The sequence below is a fragment of the Doryrhamphus excisus genome, chromosome 16 (genome assembly GCF_030265055.1).
Source record: "Doryrhamphus excisus isolate RoL2022-K1 chromosome 16, RoL_Dexc_1.0, whole genome shotgun sequence".
In the NCBI taxonomy this organism is placed as follows: domain Eukaryota; kingdom Metazoa; phylum Chordata; class Actinopteri; order Syngnathiformes; family Syngnathidae; genus Doryrhamphus; species Doryrhamphus excisus.
Genome location: NC_080481.1, coordinates 1,989,993 through 2,009,488, shown reverse-complemented (window position 1 = coordinate 2,009,488; position 19,496 = coordinate 1,989,993). Strand labels below are relative to the sequence as shown.

At 42.5% G+C, this 19,496-nt stretch overlaps 1 protein-coding gene across 1 annotated transcript; it reads right to left on the bottom strand.

The window, feature by feature from the left end:
• Window positions 1-603: 603 nt before the first annotated feature.
• Window positions 604-18,894, bottom strand: LOC131104169 (monocarboxylate transporter 1-like). Its single transcript, XM_058051057.1, has 5 exons — window positions 18,713-18,894; window positions 9,637-9,967; window positions 3,401-3,544; window positions 2,512-3,321; window positions 604-2,420 (listed from the first exon to the last, which is right to left on the bottom strand). Exons 2-5 carry the CDS (start codon window positions 9,851-9,853, stop codon window positions 2,146-2,148), a joined length of 1,446 nt encoding a protein of 481 aa, XP_057907040.1. The 5' UTR covers window positions 9,854-9,967; window positions 18,713-18,894; the 3' UTR covers window positions 604-2,145.
• Window positions 18,895-19,496: the final 602 nt, after the last annotated feature.

Genomic DNA, 19,496 nt, shown 5'->3' with positions numbered 1-19,496 from the left:
GCCACAAACAGACAACGTGGTGTCATTTAATACTGAGTGGTCTCATCCTTCTTTGTACTTTGATTGGGACAATACTACACAGTGTACACACATTTTTCCACAAGTACACGATACGGCGGCTTTAATGCTGCGATGACCTACACTGACCTTCATTTACCGAGCCTTCCAAATGATCCTTGGCGATCATACATCATACATCATACAGTACTGTGTATCTTCATTCCATTAGTTAGGGTCAGTGCATCCTTCTTTTGTTCTTGTGCATAAAGTGTAAAAAGCAGCACGTTATTAACGACTTAAGCTAACATGAACGTGTGTTTTTATTTTAGCTGCTGCCCAGCACTCGAGGAGTACAGAGTAATAAATAGGGATGCTCCCATCAGGGTTTTTATGCTGCCGATTCCCATACGGATCATCAAGACTGAAATAGTCACATATTGAATTAGAAGTTTTTGTGGTACATGTTGGCAGTTAAGTTCCATGTGACTACACTACATGATACTAAAGGATGGCTGTGGGCCACAGGAGATCGGCTTTTGGGATCGGCGTTGAAAGGCATTAATCGGCATTTGCCGATCATGTGATATTTAAAAAAAAAAAAAAAAAAAGTAAATCATCCCATAGATTGGAGCATGCCTGGTAATCATGTATGTGGTGCATTATGGCAACTGGAGACCCTGAGAGTGACGTCCTCACTAGCCACGTTTACATGAGGGTTTTTTGTCTTTCCCAAAGCAATGGTATCCATGGAAAGGAATATTCCAATCGGGTGTCTACATGCGCCGCTATACTAGAATCAACCGGAATAGTCAACGGGGCATACGCAGTAAAGCGTAAACATCAACATCACGTGATATTGACTTCCTGGAGTTTTTCTTTCACTTGTTGGAATAACTCCGTATTGACACTTTTTCCTTTGTTCAGTCTTGGAATTTAGTTCGGATCAAAAACAAACTTTCCGCAGCAGTCCAATGCCGATTGCTCGCCTCCATTTTTTAAAATGGAAGAACGTCTGGAGCTTTGATATGGATGCTGTATGGTATCATGTACCCAGAAAAAATTACTACGTTTGATTCATGTTCATGTTAAAGGTTAAATAACTGTTAATAGTTATCCTCCCTATCCGTGTGGAAGTGGTAAGTTTTTTGCTATTTAAGGTTAAAGGAAATAACTCGAAGGCTACCGTTTAGGTCGCTAGCTCTCTAGTTTGCGAGTTAGCATGTGTCTCAAGACCCTGCAGTTGCGCAATATGTTGTAAATAAAAAGAGTATAAATGTGACTATAGTCGTGTTTTGTCATGTCTACAGGGCTCTAATAATGCTTTGTTCATTTTAATCTGAAAAAAATCATTTGTCTACCCACCAACTATATGTGGTTTCTTAAGTTTTTATTATTTGCTGTTTTATTATTATTATTATATTTATTTATTACTGATTGATTTTCTTTATTCTTGATTTGTTTATTTATTTTTCATCTTATTTTGTGTAGAAAAATAAAAAGTAAGATATTTGAGAACAGTGGAATGTTTTATCAGAGCTTTTATTGTAGAAAATCGGAACAAAAGCAAAGTTTATTCATTTTTCTGTTTTTAATAAATGCGTTTTTTTTTGTTTTTTTTGGAAAACCTGATGCGGCCCAGCCTCGCCCAGACCCGAGCCAAGTAAATTGAGTTTGAGACCCCTGGTTTAGATTGTGTTCCACAGATGGCGCTAATGCACACAAAAGCTGCTTGCCAACCGCCAATAAACAACAGAAGAAGAAAAACACCAGGAAGAAGAACGCAGTAGGACAACTTTCCGTTTGAGCGGGTCCAAGATACCTCAATCGGATTGGGGGAAGGAATATTCCACCCCTGGGAATTCCATTATATATTCATTTTTCTTTGGGAATGAGGCGTATACAAAAGGTTCGATTCTTTCCGTTTGAGCAAATAACCCGAATGGAATTGGAATATTTGTGTCCATGTATACGTGGCTAATGATGACTTGGATTTGAACCCTCCTGTCAGCGTCGTGTGTTGGCAGGCGGGGGGTGCGCCCCCCCCCCCCCAACAGGCACATCATTTTAAAAACTACATAAAAAGATGTGAGCGCGGCGCTCCATGAAGTAATTGAGTACTAGTTTCTCGTGTGTTCTGTTGTGGTACTACACCGTGTTCTCGGCCATCTTGGAATCCTCCTCCGGCTTGACGGTGTCCGCCGCGTCGTTGCCATCCGTGTGGGACTTTGACGGCGAGGCGGGTGCTAGCATGGCCGCGCGCTCCTCCTTGGGCTCTTTACTGTCTTCCCGCTGTTTCTCCTGGTCTAAGAGTCTGTAGTTTATTCCCATTCCCACGAAGAGGAAGATACTGGCGATGATGAGGGTGACGCCGGAGGAGATGTAGGTGTAGTCGTAGTGGTGGAAGTAGTTGTAGAAGCTTCCTGCATGATGGACACGGTACAAAAAAAAAAAAAAAGCACATAAGACGCCACGAAAATCAGCTTCGGCGCGGATTAAAATGAAAAGTCCTACCCGTTAGCGGCGGGCCCAGCAGCACCGGCGCACACTCCACGATGGTGACAAGACCCACGGCCGAGGAGAACCTCTGCGCCCCCACCAGATCCATCAGGGTCTCGAACAACACAGAGCTCAGCCAGCCAAATGCAAAGCCAAAGAAGATGGCGTACACCACGAATCCGGTGTAGTTGGTGGAAAGCGGCGCCAAGACGTGACACACGCCGTTGTAGAGTACGGCGCCGGCGAAGAAGTACTGCACTCTGGGTCGGACCCACTTGGTGTTCGCCAGGAGGCCCATGGAGGGCCTGGCGAACATATCCACAAACGCCAGCACTGATAAAAGGAACGCCGCCTTTTCCTTGCTGATGTCTTTACTCTTGGCAAAGTTGGACAGGAAGACGAGCGGAGCGAAGAGCCCCAGAAACATGATGACGTTGCCCATCAGGTAGAGCAGGAAGCCGCGATGCTTGAACAGCGTCAGGTCGATGAAGGAGTTGATGGTCTGCAGGACCGTCTTCTTGGGCGGCGCCTGCGCCGAATCCCCCGCCTCACCCACCTCTGCGTCCGGCTTGGCGGGCTGGGCTTTGGGTCCGATGGGGCGCATGAGCGAGCCGGCCACGCAGCAGTTGAGCAGAAGCCCCCCCAGGATGAGGAAGCTGCCCCTCCAGCCAAACTCGTCGTAGAGCCAGGAGTTGAGGGGCGCCAGAGTGGACAGGAAGACGGGGCTGCCGGCCATGGCGATGCCGTTGGCGATGGGCCGGCGCTTGTAGAAGTACTTCCCGATCATGGTGAGGGCTGGGTTCAAGTTGAACGCCAATCCTAAGCCTGAAGAAGTTCCAAAGTCAGGAATAAGAACTAAGAAGTACAACATTGACATTCCGAGATCTTAAATCCGACTGCTGACCTCCGACAACTCCGATGAAGAAGTAGAGCTGCTCCACGGTGTTGCAAAAGGAGGCGGCGACCAATCCCGACCCCGCCAGGCAGCCACCAAGGAAGATGATTGGCCGACTTCCGAATCTGTTTACCAGGATGCTGCTGATTGGACCTGAATAAAAGGAAGAGTAGGACGCCATCAGAGGAATTCACTGATCATCAGTTTTCGTGCAGTCACATGTTACAGCGTCAATACCGGAGCTACCATTTCATGGATGCAACCAACATCACGACTGGTTTACTCTGTGACTTGGTCACACGGACGCACACCCGCTCGATCCCAGATCACTCGCATTAAAATTCCGGGATTGCCATCTCAGTCCCCAGACTTAAATACTATTAAAAATCTGTGTTGTGGGCGGCATGGCGGTCGAGTGGTTAGCGCACAGACGTCACAGCTAGGAGACCAGGGTTCAATTCCACCCTCGGCCATCTCTGTGTGGAGTTTGCATGTTCTCCCCGTGCATGCGTGGGTTTTCTCCGGGTACTCCGGTTTTCCTCCCACATTCCAAAAACATGCTAGGTTAATTGGCCACTCCAAATTGTCCATAGGTATGAATGTGAGTGTGAATGGTTGTTTGTCTATACATATGTGCCCTGTGATTGGCTGGCCGCCAGTCCAGGGTGTACCCCGCCTCTCGCCCGAAGACAGCTGGGATAGGCTCCAGCACCATGCTTGGAAACCATCGAACCCGACTCAACTGGAGATGTTTTGGTAAGAGGTATGGTCAGAAATACCTTCAACCGGAATCCATTCATTCATTCATTTTCTACCGCTTATCCTCATGAGGGTCGCGGGGGTGCTGGAGCCTATCCCAGCTGTCTTCAGGCACCCTGGACTGGTGGCCAGCCAATCAGAGGGCACATATAGACAAACAACCATTCACACTCACATTCATACCTATGGACAATTTGGAGTCGCTAATTAACCTAGCATGTTTTTGGAATGTGGGAGGAAACCGGAGTACCCGGAGAACATGCAAACTCCACACAGGAGGGATTGAACTCGGGTCTCCTAGCTGTGAGGTCTGCGCGCTAACCACTCTAGTGCTAGTCTAGATCTTGTGTTGCCAAAAAAAAATCACATTTGAGAGGCTGTAATCACATTAAATGGACATTAACAAATTAAAAAAAACAATCCATTAAATACTAAAATAGTTGTGGATTAATTGGATAATCGATTAATCATCAATTAATTGTTGCAGCAGCGATAAATAAATCAGACAGCAGCAAAGACAATTAAAGAGCTGTTCATTTGTCACCAACAGGTGGTGCTACAGTCTAAGAAAAGAGAGTCTGCTTGTGTAACATGACTGCTTGGCTGGCTGGCTAGATGATGGACAGAGAGGAAGAAGGGAGGGATGAAGGAAAAGAGTGAGGCAACGTGGAGAGCTCGGCCTGAAAACAAACACTTCATAGATTCTATTGGCAATGAAAGTACTCAGCGCAGACAGCAGCTCCACATTTAACAGATGACGCGGCGGTTGAAGAGAAAGAGCACAGCAGAGGAAGAGAAGGAGAGAGAGAGAAATCATCCTTCGTGCCTCCCTTGCGTGCCAAGCTCCCTATGAATGGACTCTCACATGGATCCAGGCTAAGCATCTCTGCAGGGTGTGAATACAAAGTAAAAGACCACCGAGTGATGAGGACGTTTCAAGCTAAGCTTTGTCAGGATGTACAATATTTTCACTATGATATGCTAATGCTAATGCTAATGGTTTTATTTCATTTGAACATGCATCAGATTACAATTGAATGCATCCCATAATCAGTTCCCAGTTCCACATGTCCAAAAGGAGTAGGAAGAAGCAAAGCTTATTAAATCCTACCCCTCCATCTGGTACTTTTACAATCAGTAACTGTTACATTTGTTCACTTCCTGCCTTTCTGATATAATTTTTTTAATATATATATATATATATATATACACCGTATTTTCTGGACTATACGTGGCTTCGGAGTATACATCGCACAAGGCCAAAAATGCATAATTAGGTAGAAAAAAACATATATAAGTTGCATTTTTTGCGGGTAATTTACTTTCCAAACTACTTAACCAAAACAGACATTACATCATCATGGAAGGTAAGTTCTAACAATAAAAGAATAGAGAACAGGCTGAATAGGTGTAAGATATGCTAACACAATGCTTATTTAGCTTCCAATTGAATGCAATTTGGACAAATTTGGAGTGGCTAATTAACCTAGCATGTTTTTGGAATGTGGGAGGAAACCGGAGTACCCGGAGAAAACCCACGCATGCACGGGGAGAACATGCTAACTCCACACAGAGATGGCCGAGGGCGGGGACCGAACCCTGGTCTCCTAGCTGTGAGGTCTGCGCACTAACCCTGTTAAATGTTGATTCAGAAATTATTTTGAAGATTCCTGCCGATTACAACGGGTTTTACTCAGTATAGTATCTCCCTATTTTATTGGGGATTTCTTCCAATAAAGAAAGAAACAGTGTGAAGGTAGCTATAGGGGTGTTACTTCATGTCAAGAGGGCTCTAATAATAGTAAAAAAAAATCACATTAAGAAAGTCATAAGCGGGTTTTCTATGCTAAAATATTAAATGTATTAATATTGAATACTACTTTGGGGTTGGAGCCAGTAGATAGACAAAAGTGTCAGTTTGACTACTTAACTAATCAATAATTGATTAAAACTTTTCAAATCCTGAATATCAACACTAAAGCTCTGTTTATACTAAAGCTGCAAAGTACAGGATGTGTGCAAATGTTGGGTGGGGTTGGCCACTCTGGATGCACCATTGGAGAAAAAAAATACTATACCAAATATTACAATCTTTCAGAGCAATGTTTATTTGTGTGTTTACGGGAGAAATGAAAGAGACTGTAGACTTCGACATTGTTTCCAGTTATGCATAAAGGTTATAAAATGGGAAACTATTGATTATATTGCACATTGTGTTTACACATTGTGTGCAAATACTTGAAGCCATTGTATTCCAACGTCTCATGAGAAAAGGACGCAGCTGGATTTACTAAACGTGTCAGCAGATGGTGGTGAAACTTGTTGAGAGAACAAAAGAGACACCATAAAATTGTAGTAACACAATATCCTTGCAGGCCAATACTGAAACCAAAACAGGATTTGATTGGTTGTTATATGTAAAAGGTGGCAAGGTTCTCAGATCAGATCTCAAATCCACCATAAAGACACGCAAGCTGAGACTCTTGGTTCAGAAACAGATTGACATTCACGCACACGGCAACGAATGGCCAGCGACGGTCTTTGTTGCTATTTGGCAAAATACAAAGAGGGCAGTGAGGAGGGTTCTCAGAGGTATTATATAAACCATGCGTTCTCCCTCCCTCCATCATGTGGCTGCGTTCTCTCTGGCTTCTTGCAGTTTAACAGTCAGCGAGCCACCAGAGAGTGAAACCAGATGTACAGAGAAATATCGTTATATGATATATATATCACAATATTTTTTTTTTTTCCACAAAACTAAATCAAAACCAAATGTGCAAAGTGGAGTTTGTGCCAAGTTTTGAGGTGGTCAAAATTATTTTTTTGATGCTCTGGATTCTAACTACTGAGTTGGCGTTGCTGACTGAAGCGGTAGCCTGTTAGCTTCAACAGCAGACTTTAATAAGGGCTTTAATAAATTAAAACAGACCGTTTCGGCGGGAATCACAAATACAGCTGGAATAGGTAAAGATTCCGGAAGATCTAGAAAGTTTTCTGTGCGGGTTATTGTGTGGAGCTGCTCTTTTGGAGTCCGTAAACAGATTTTCTATGCTACTATGAAAATATTTGATTTATAAATAAGGTATCTAACTTCACGGGAATTCACTTATCACAACTTAACCACGATCAACGAGGGATTACTGTCTACTAGTGGTGTAACAATGTATCGATTTATATTTCTATAATCCAATTACATCGATCTGTGTTCGGAAAGTTGCCATTCTGGATGACATATTTAATATTGTTTAAAAGGTACTCAATCGATTGCATCGATACTCGGAAATAAAGCATTGGTTTTAAGCACAGAGGCTTTTTAAAATGATTTTAATGTCCACGTATTTATTTCACGATCACACTTGTTCAGTTTTTGGCTAAAATGTTACTGAATCATTTCAGATCGTATCATTCTAAATAAACTAATATCGTCCTTGAATGGTATCGGCAACCAGAAATACCGATACGAAAAATCCTTACATCCCTACGGTACACTTATTGGCTTTGTAACCAATGACATCAAGATGTTTATATTTTGTTTAGAAAGCTTATCATATATTGACCTACCCATTGGGGGTTGGTTTGCCCCCCCCCCACACAATTTAGTGGAAAGACTTTGGACATCCCTGATGTAAGCAGTCAAGATCCGGTACAACCCAGCCAAGAAAAAGGCTGATAAGAAGACAAGTATGCACATTCCGTATTTACCCTGGCTCCGTTTCTTTCACACCCCACACACTAAAGCATTGGATTTCCCACAGTCCACAAGAAGTGAAATACAAGTCAACGGTCGGCACTCCCACTCGACTGCTCAAGGCTCTCACCGGAGACAAACAGGCTTTTGTCTACTAACGTGATCCTGAAATTTCAGTGGCTAAAAACTGAGGAACACGACTCTATAATGCTCAAGTAACAAATACCGAGTTTATATCAGTGAAAGCAGGCATCATCTGTCGGCTACACAACCCGACGTGGACCTGGCAACACGGATGAATTGTGAAATCAGGAAGGGGAGGGAAAGTGAAAACAAAGTGAGAAGGAAGGAAAAAAAAAAATAACTGGTTCAACATCTGTCTCCTGTAATGCGTTTTACTTCTTGTATTCCTTCAACAGTGGTCCCTGAAGCTTTCATGTCCTGAATAAAAAACTCTTAACGGGATTCAAAAAGAGAACATACAGATGATATCATGTAGCTTTGTGTTGACTATCTTGAAAGGGAAAAAATGTGAAATTAGGATTTGGGGCAAAAAGTTGATCTAATCCAGTGCAACTTCATTGTCATGCATAATCCTGCCTTCCCGTAAAAACAGCCTGCTTCTGTATCTGCAGCGGCTCAAAAAAAGCCAGGTTGTTATGACAACCGAAGAGTGCTTGGTAGCGACATGACATATTTCACACATGACATAAAAGCAAAGAGTCTACATCAGGGGTGGGCAAACTTTTTGACTCGCGGGCCGCATTGATTTAATAAAATTGACAGGGGGGGGGGGGTCGAATATATAGTATTTTACACGTGACAGTCCATTTGTACACATATATTTTTACACATATTTTACACATAAAAGTGTCATGCAGTCTGCTATACGTGCACTTTGAGATCATTTATTTGATGTAAAGTGCATTATAAAATTATTATTATTATTATTATTATTATTACGACCAGTCCAGGTGTACCCCGCCTCTCGCCCCAAGACAGCTGGGATAGGCTCCAGCACCCCCGCGACCCTCGTGAGGGTAAGCGGTAGAAAATGAATTATTATTATTATTATTATTATTATTACTACTATTTATTATTATTATTATTATTATTATTATTATTATCATTATTATTATTATTACAACCAGTCCAGGGTGTACCCCGCCTCTCGCCCCAAGACAGCTGGGATAGGCTCCAGCACCCCCGCGACCCTCGTGAGGGTAAGCGGTAGAAAATGAATTATTATTATTATTATTATTACTACTATTTATTATTATTATTATTATTATTATCATTATTATTATTATTACGACCAGTCCAGGTGTACCCTGCCTCTCGCCCCAAGAAGCTGGGATAGGCTCAGCACCCCCGCAACCCTCGGAGGATAAATGGTAGAAAAGGAATTATTATTATTATTATTATTATTATTATTACTACTATTTATTATTATTATTATTATCATTATTATTATTATTACGACCAGTCCAGGGTGTACCCCGCCTCTCGCCCCAAGACAGCTGGGATAGGCTCCAGCACCCCCGCGACCCTCGTGAGGGTAAGCGGTAGAAAATGAATGTATTATTATTATTATTACGAAATTGATAAAACAGCTACTTAGCTACTTAGCCCTTACAACCATCAAAAGGTTGTCTCAAGCCATGATGCCAGGTTGTATGTTGAGTTTAAATGAAATATTTTGGAAAGAACAGGCGGGCCATATTCAAATACTTGGCGGGCCGGATGTGGCCCCCGGGCCGTAGTTTGCCCACCCCTGGTCTACATGCTCAGCACTCACCTCCGGCGTACATGACAGCCAACATGATGGACGAAATCCATGACACCTGGCTGGGCGTGGCTTCGAAGATCACCTCAATGTCTTTGAAGAAGACCGTTATAGATTTTGGGAACGCGTAGGAGAAGCCAATGGAAATAAAGGCCCCCACTACCACCGCCCAACCCCAGCCCCCCTCGGGAGGGGTGTATCCTGCAGGGCCACCTGCTGGTGGAGGCATGTCTGGTCAAGGAGAAGACGTTGGAAGAACGAATCCTGCTGTAGTTGAACCCAAGATGATCTCTGAAGGACTTGAGGGGCGGGGGGGGCTCAAATCTGAGCTTAAAAGCAAGACCTGTGAAGAAACAATGCAGGGATTTAGTTAGTCAACAGGGATGATTCGGGAAGGTCAAAGAGATAACGAAGACACCATGTTCCCTGCTTTCCTAATTCCAAGTGCTTTATCTCATATGTGGTCCGCTGGGAAGAAAAACATGCAAGGGGAAGGTGGTTCACGAATAAATAAATCAATTAGGAAAAAAAGTTATAGAGCCTTGAAAGCGGCTGATTTTGATATGGAAATATCTTTTTTGGAGAAGAACTGCATGTTCTGCAGAGAGTCCGGAGCATTTACAGTTAATGCAAAACAGCTGTGAGTGAGATTTCACTGTATATTCATTGGGACAAGCCACTGAGATGCATCCAAGGAGCCATAAGTTGGGGCTTAATGATTTTTTTCTGGTAATAAATTCATGAAGTTATCAAGTACAAATGCATAACCAGATTCAACAAAAATATAAATGCAACACTTGTATTGTTGCTTCATGAACTGAACTGAAAGATCTAAAAGTTTTTGTATGTACACAAAAGGCCTGATTGCGTTGCATGGATGTGTCTTAGACTGGCCACAATAAAAGGTCACCCCAACATTGCAACCGCAATAAAAGAGCTCATGTTTGGTGTTTTGTTTAAATTCAGAGTCTATAAAACGCTACAAACTTTAGTCCTTATAGTTGAATACACTTTTCTCAAAGCACATTTACCACCGCCCAACCCCAGCCCCCTCTCAGGAGGGGTTTATCCTGTAGGAGGCAAGCCACTGAGATGCATCATCTTATTCTCCCGGGGATTCTCTGTCTCCCGGTAGAGGAACGCCCTCATATAGGTGGTCAACACGGTCCAAACTACCCACTCAAGATATTCAAGTGTACTCTCTTGTAAGTAACGGTTTGGTCAAGACACGGGCTTCACTCCTAAGACTGCAGATGTCACTTTCTGTGCGGACAGGGTTTTGTCATTTTAGAGTAGTCAGCTTTTATTTTATATTTCAATTTAACTTCCAAACTACCTGTACAGTGGCGTTCCTTCAGTGACGACACCCAGCCATCTTTTCTGATACCCATTATGTCATTGGATGGTCATATCACCTTGTACTTCGGTACGAGGTGCATTAATAATAAAAAAAAAAAAACCTAAACTGCATTATGGAAAGCAGGAAGTGAACAAATGTAACAGTTACTGATTGTAAAAGTACCAGATGGAGGGGTAGGATTTAATAAGCTTTGCTTCTTCCTACTCCTTTTGGACATGTGGAACTGTGAACTGATTATGGGATGCATTCAATTGTAATCTGATGCATGTTCAAATGAAATAAAATCATTACTGTTACCATCATTTACATTTCGGGACAAACAAGAACGTCATACTAAACATGTATAAAGAAAGTACTATTTATTAAGTTTGGGAAATGTTCATATTCAGCCTTGCTTGTGGTAACTAATTAACAAGCAATGCTGGTGCTCTCCTACAGGCATTTAGTTGTCAATAACCAGACTTGAGCAATCATTACACCGACAGCCTGTTGTCCTCTGTGGTCAGTTCATATTCCTAAAGCAAAATTATAGTTGCTATGTAGAATGCTCGTAGACGCAGTAATACACATGCTATGGACCAATGAAATTAGTAGTGGCATTGGTGTTGCAAATACGCCCAGTTCCTGCATAAAATTTTGGAGTAAACTTCCTATGGTGGAAAAGGAGCTATTGTCCCTTGGACCAGCTCACTTGATTGCTTCCTGTGTCATTACCACAATAAGCTGCCGCTACTAGGGTCATTTAACTTGGCAGCTCGGAGCTTTACTTTCCACCTTCCCCAACAAGCATAACATCCGGCTGTTTTGCACCATTTGAACAATGTCAATGTTGATGTAGTACTTTTCTTCAGACAGCTCTACATCATTCCAGGAGATTTGGGAAAAACCAACGACCAACTTGATGACCCGCAGCAGGTCATACACTATCTTCTACCATAAACAAGGAAGGTTGAGAGCAGAGTCAACACTCAGCGAGCACTCAAGGTCAACCAACCCTTGAAATGAACAGAAACACGTTAGCGCTACGAGAAGTCTGCATTTGTGTCACTTCTTCACTCTTTAGAAAGTCCATTATCATAATAAACTGTCTAGGGTTGACTATCCAAGATCCAATCAAGTTATGCGATATATCTGTTTTTTTTAATTAATGAGTTTGAATAAGGGCGGCACGGCGGTCGAGTGGTTAGCGCGCAGACCTCACAGCTAGGAGACCAGGGTTCAATTCCAACCTCGGCCATCTCTGTGTGGAGTTTGCATGTTCTCCCCGTGCATGCGTGGGTTTTTCCTCGGGTACTCCGGTTTCCTCCCACATTCCAAAAACATGCTAGGTTAATTAGCGACTCCAAATTGTCCATAGGTATGAATGTGAGTGTGAATGGTTGTTTGTTTATATATGCCCTGTGATTGGCTGGCGACCGGTCCAGGGTGTACCCCGCCCAAAGACAGCTGGGATAGGCTCCTCTCTCTTAACTCTTAACCAACAAAGCTCAAACAATACTTGGACTTCTGCACATTGGATCATTGGATCGGTTTCATAATTCCATGTTGTATGATGACATCTAAATGTAAGACTGGCATACATAACCGGTTTGTTATGAAGGCCCGAGGGAGAATAAACATAAAAGTATTTCAAATCACTGTTGGAAAACTACGTGTGAGGACGTTACAGCCCGTGGCATCAATTTGGGCACATGTCGAAATATCTTAAAACAAAATCCCTTTGCCCCTCCCCCCCACGGGACCTCACCAACACAGTCATGCATACTCTCACACACTTGTGCAAACATTAGTTTTGGTCACTGAAGCTCTGCTCCGCTACCACCGTTATTGACCTGTTCCACCACAGCACAGCCACGAATGAATGTCAAAAACCAGGCAAACCCATTAAAACGCTGCCACGTCAGATCAAAGTCAAGCAAGGAATACGGAGACCATCAGGTCTGGAGCTCAACCTCAGCTTGCTCTTCCTGTTCTCAAAATGGAATGTGATGACACTGCTTTAGTTATACCAGCAATCTCTCAGAGGCCTCCACGGAACAGAAAGCGTTCACAATACATAAAATACATTGGGATACTGGTCTTTGGACACCAAGATTCTTGGCCCTCAAAAGAACTTAGGAATGTATAATTATATGTACACTCGAGAAAAGGTTCTGAGATATATTGCATGACAGAATACAATTATATGCAGCAACAAAGCTTAATGTAGTAGAAGGTTTTAGAACGTTACATTGACTTGAACCAATCAAAACAAATTCCTCTTCCAAAATGTGCTTCCATGCACTCTGGTTTTGAGTCCAAAGAAGCACCCTGGTCTGAAACTAACTGCGAGGAAGTGAGTTCCAAATGAACTGCAAACACTAAGGTGTTTAAAATTAGACACCCACAATCTGGTCCTGGAAACGACTATTTAATGATAGGCGGGGTGTCAAAGTCACCAGACACCTGCAACCGGTTTCTGAAGCTTCCCCGGGTCAGGTTTCAAACATGCCCAGGTTAATTAAGACATAGTGTCGGGAAGTTCTTCTTATACAAGAGAGATCATAGATTTTTGGTTGAAGCAAAAATATGTGAAAACCCAGATGGAACGTCTTGTTTGATGGAATGAACACGGAATATGGGATTCTCAATTTGGGGTCCAAGGAGCCATAAGTTGGGGCTTAATGATTTTTTCTGGTAATAAATTCATGAAGTTATCAAGTACAAATGCATAACAAAAATATAAATGCAACACTTTTCTGGGATGTCAGCTTATTGATTAAGGAAGATGTAGTCGCCCATGCAATTCCAAACAGCATATGGAGATAATTTTTTATGACAGTATTTTGTTTACACATTTAGATGGCAAATGGCGCTTGGCCCGAGTCGCACACACAACCACACTGTAGCATGCTAAACTAAACTAACCCCGCTAGCTTCCATTCAGACCAACGTTTGCTGGTGTATATCGCCATTTCAAACTGTTTATTTCAGGAGGAATCGGTTGAGTATTTGCAGTGATTTTACACCACGACTGAGCAATCCGTTGAGGGAATACTTTCCCACAGGAACATTCCTTCTACGCACGACCCATTTTGTGGTCCCTGAAACAGGCATTTATTATATTATTTTTCAGTTTTGGGTAACTTTACCTTTTTTTTTAGCCTCCGCACTACTTACCTTTGTACAATTTCAAGCTATTCATTGGACTTCAACAACTGGAATTCCAATAAATAACTGGAAAAATAGAGGTGTTCAAAAGCTTTTGACTCTGGCTGCTCCAATTTATCGGCCACAGATCGGTATTAGATATCAGTGAAAGATGACTGTATCGACATCGACCAATACTTGTTTAAAACACCTCAATTCAATTTCCATTTTCCAAGACTAGAAATAATTGCATTAATAAATGCAATAAATGCATTGTGAAAAAAAGTGAGTTGTGAATACCAGCATTTTGTTCATGATCTGGTAAAACAAGCATGAAATACGGTAAGAAAATAAATGTTACAAAAAATGTAACAGCTCTTGGCTATTTTCATTTTGTAAAAGTAGCTCTCACAAGAAAAAACTTATATGTAGCTAGTAGTACATTTCAACCAAAAGTTGGATTTTTCACAGATGAATAGGGAATGTGAGCTGGGTTTAGACCACCGTTAGGTTAGGTTAGTTTTACCCTACTGATGATGTGTCCTTGCAATAGTAATGTCATCGGTGTTGGATCACTCATGGATTATCGGTATTGGCAGCATAAAATCCTAATCCAAACATCCCTACTTTTGACCGGTAGTGTAGACCTAGCATGTGCAATGGCGGTCATCTCTACAGACCAGCCCTGCACATGTTGGGCTCGAACCCACGACCACATACAGTAAGTCCACTGACTGAGTGATCTAAAAAAAACACATTTCTTAAGGTCAGCTAATGAGGTCTAACCAAAGTACTATCACAACTCCAACGGTTGGCATCCGGACTTGTGTTTTCTTTTGCTTCACCACAAGCCCTCTACTTCCCATGCTTGGTTACCCTTTCACGTCACCATGTACTCTTCTGATGCCTGAAATTTCTTGTTTCACTTATTAGGCCGCTGAAACCGCTCTCTCTCTCTTACACACACACACAACTCTTAAATTGGAAGCATGCTTTACAAATGAGACTGTCACAAGATCCCTATGCCGCTCAGGAGCTCCGTTAGATGTGTATGTGTCTCTTTGTGTGAGCGGGCACCAGTAAAGCAGGGCAACCCCTGAAGGAATTATCAATGAGGCCATTCATTTGGCTGCAAAAGCATGCAGATGTGCAGAAGTGACGGAAAATGACAAGGAGGTTCTTCGTTTGGGCACTGCGGGGGGGTCATATGTCAGCCTGACTATTCAAGGGTTGCCCTTATAATTACCTTGAAAGACTTAGCAAGCCGGCTTTTAGAGAATAACAAAGAACATTAGCGGATATTTCACTCATTCAATCAGCTGCAGTTGGATTAATAGCTCAAAGAGGACCTCTGATACCCCTTAAGTCCACTTAACGGCTAAAAGGCTGCGTGGCGCTAACCAGCTTAACATAACTGACCTCTTGAACATTTGTGTTGGTGGAGCGCCATTTATCCCAAGAGTGCACACACAAACACACACACACACACACGTGTAATCCTCAGTACACTCCAGATGTCATATTTAGTTGCCTACTGGGAACGGTCCAGGTGAGTCGTTGGGTGACCACACACTCAGGGACGACCCGGGCACAAACTGGTGCTCTTTCGGCTGGGGGACAAAAACAATGGCGGCATGTGAGCCCAGAAACCTTTTAAACAAGACTTGTTTGGCAGTGGAATTTTCCATGATTTGTAATATGATAGTAAATTAAAAATTAAGCTACTAATATATAAAGATGGGGCGGAACGGCAGTCTAGTGGTTAGCGCGCAGACCTCACAGCTAGGAGACCAGGGTTCAATTCCACCCTCAGCCAATAACAGGGCACATATAGACAAACAACCATTCACACTCACATTCATACCTATGGACAATTTGGAGTGGCGAAATTAACCTAGCATGTTTTTGGAATGTGCGAGGAAACCGGAATACCCGGAGAACATGCAAACTCCACACAGAGATGTGGAAGAGGGTGGAATTGAACCCTGGTGTCGTAGCTGTGAGGTCTGCGCGCTAACCACTTGACCACCGTGCTTAATTGGCGATTCCAAATTGTCCATAGGTATGAATGTGAGTGTGAATGGTTGTTTGTCTATATGTGCCCTGTGATTGGCTGGCCACCAGTCCAGGGTGTACCCCGCCTCTAGGCTCCAGCACCCCCGCGACCCTTGTGAGGAAAAAGCGGTAGAAAATGAATGAATGAATGTATAAATATGCAAATGCAAAATTTGTTCCATTAAATGAAACCATTACCATATATCTGGGATATCTGACACAGTAATATTATTTTCTTCCCATGTTTACATACAAGAACTTAGCATCCTGTGCGCTCATTGGTCAGTCAATAAAACTCCCACTGATATGTCCTTGTCGGGTCGACGGCCATGAAAACTTGCATCGAGATTCGCAAGGCAGCGTATGCACGATAACATGCCCAAGGTTAACCTAAACAGGTTGAGTTGAATATAGACGGTGAATGGAAGAGAACTCGGCTCAGAACTTCGAAATTTGTATACAAGTTTTTGGACAAACATTATGAATTATACATAACATTTTATATTTGCATCCTAATGATGATTTTAGACTCAGTGTGCTAGCAAACTATGTCAAATAACTGTACAGTAACTAGGGGGGCGCGGCTATGCAAACAATCAATTCCAGACTTTGTCCCAGTACACCAATCCAACAGGGGATGAATAGAGCCCACATTATTACAACAGCGTGTGCTAACATCTTAGCAAGGAGGCTGTGCGTATTTTACATTGCTAATAAAACTATACCTCAGGTACATAATAAAATAAATAGGTCCATTTTTCTCATACCTATTAGGGTTTATTTCGGGTGGTTTGGCTCGTGGTATAAAGTCAGTTGGAAAACCGATTGTAGTACTGAACGCGGCGCTTTGTAGAAAAATACAATCAGCAAGGCTGACGTATTATTGTTATGTTTATTGCCATGTTTGCAACTTCACACAGCTCCTATATATATATATATATATGAAGTAATTATGATATATATGGTAATGGTTTTATTTCATTAGAACATGCATCAGATTACAATTGAATGCATCCCATAATCAGTTCCCAGTTCCACATGTCCAAAAGGAGTAGGAAGAAGCAAAGCTTATTAAATCCTACCCCTCCATCTGGTACTTTTACAATCAGTAACTGTTACATTTGTTCACTTCCTGCTTTCCTAATATGGGTTAAGGTTTTTCTTTTTTTTTTTTTTTTTTTTTGTCACGTACCGAAGTACGAGGTGATATGACCATACAATGACATAATGGGTACCATAATAACTGTGAATATTCTTCTGTAAAGTGTTTTTGAGTATTTTGAAAAGCGCTATATAAATAAAATGTATTATTATTATTATATATAGCACATCATGACTGGTTCAAGACTCTTCATCCTTGTATTTAGCAAACATCAACTGCTTGTATTGTTTCTTGAATTGGCTCATCGTTGTGCATTGTTTATAAATATATAAATATATATATATAATAATATATAAATAGTCAAAGTATCAAGGATCACGTACACACATACACATATAGCTGAATAATAAACAATACATATAGCAACCTCTGATTAATCCAAGTCAATTTCAGATAAAAAAATAATGTGCAGATTTGAGCTCAGGTTTAAGCCCATTCCAAATTAAACCACACCCGCTTCTGGTTTATACCACGCCCACTATGAGTAAGGATACGAACACATACAGATACAGATAGTGGTGTACGAGCTCATCCCTATTTAGCACTTCAATGTAAAGTTATCTGTTCCATATCTATACATCCATCCATCTTCACCCCCCAATGGTAGCTGGTTTGGTTGAACAAATTCCAATCACAACTTTAGCACAATTTGCACCAACAACCTGACAGAAGTCAAGAAAGCAACAAGTCAGAATCCAAACACACATTACATATTCAAATTGCCAGTTTACGACTGGTTTGGACTCTGTGAACATGACACGAGTGTGTAGTGTTGCACAATGATGGGAGCATCCAAGAGGAACATTTGGTGACACAACACTAACTCACACAGGCCAGTAAACACAAAGTTCAAGAGGCTCACTGACAATGTTTAGGAACTTGAATGCAACTATTCAGTTTTACATGCTGACCCAAGATGGTCATTTAACACACCACCCCACAGTAAGCCCCCCTGCAAAAAAAAAAACAGCCATGATGCAATACTTTTGGGAGGTACACGACACAATCAAATGCACATCAAGTCCCCTTCCACGCCATGTGGACCAAGTCTGGCTCGGCGCCGACCCCACTGGTTGAGCCACAAGGTCGGCCACACGCCGACTGCTCAGATGCGCCCAAAGGGGGTAGTAGGGGGTGGTGTGTGGGGGTGACTGAAGCACCAGCATCACGCCATGAATACCCTCCTCGGTTATACAGTACCTACTTTGGATGGAAGCTAGCCGCCTTAGTTGACTTAGTTCACCAAACAGCAACAATTTGTATTTTAAACACAGCCAGCGAATGTTGCTGGAACCCAAATTAGCTTACAGTTCAACAGTCGCTTTATTCCGCCACCGCGGCTTTGTCTCGGAAGCCTCTTTTTTGTCTCTATCTATTCTCACCTTGCTGTGGTTCCGCCGGCGTCTTGGTGGTACAACCCGGGGGGCGACAGTATGTTAGCTAAATACACAACCCGCCTGTCGGGGATGCCCTTGCGCGTTAGTCCTTGTGGAGCTAGCGGGACCAGACTGGACGATTTTGAGCGCCCAACCAGATGATGGTGTGACGACGCCACAGTCAGCGCGCATGCGTACAAAAGCTCACCAGCACTGGAGGAATCTGATTGCACGTGCGTTTCGACAAGCGCGTGGTGGCAAGCAAAACACCGAATGCCAAATATGGATGGTAATGACGTCACAGGTTACGTTCTTGCTCGCGTTATTGTCGCTTTATTGCTGTCTGTTCACTCAGATAGGCTTTTTTTGTTTTTTACCGTAACCGTTCATTAAAGCTGAACTCGTATTTCTAGTTATGCGTGACTGCTTTATTTTGTAAGGGCACAATGAAGAAGGTAGCTTTCACACGATAAAGCAACAGAGTTTTAGTTCATCTTTCATTTCATTAGCTATACGTTTCAAGTCAATTATATACAGTATACACCAGGGGTCTCAAACACGCGGCCCGCTGGCCAAATGTGGTCCGCCGGACACTAGTTTGAGGCCCCCGCCTTGATATGAAAGTTTAATGTTAGTGCGGCCCGCGCAAGTTTGATATGGATGCTGTATGGTATCATGTACCCAGAAAAAATTATTACGTTTGATTAATGTTCATGTTAAAGGTTAAATAACTGTTAATAGTTATCCTCCCTATGCGTGTGGAAGTGGTAAGTTTTTGGCTATTTAAGTT

Excerpts from the sequence above, each read along its gene's own strand:
- LOC131104169 (XM_058051057.1), bottom strand. The coding sequence starts at position 9,853 with ATGCCTCCACCAGCAGGTGGCCCTGCAGGATACACCCCTCCCGAGGGG. Across the intron at positions 3,322-3,400 it reads CTTCATCGGAGTTGTCGGAG|GCTTAGGATTGGCGTTCAAC; the intron begins GTCAGCAGTCGG and ends GAACTTCTTCAG. Across the intron at positions 2,421-2,511 it reads GCTGGGCCCGCCGCTAACGG|GAAGCTTCTACAACTACTTC; the intron begins GTAGGACTTTTC and ends TCCATCATGCAG.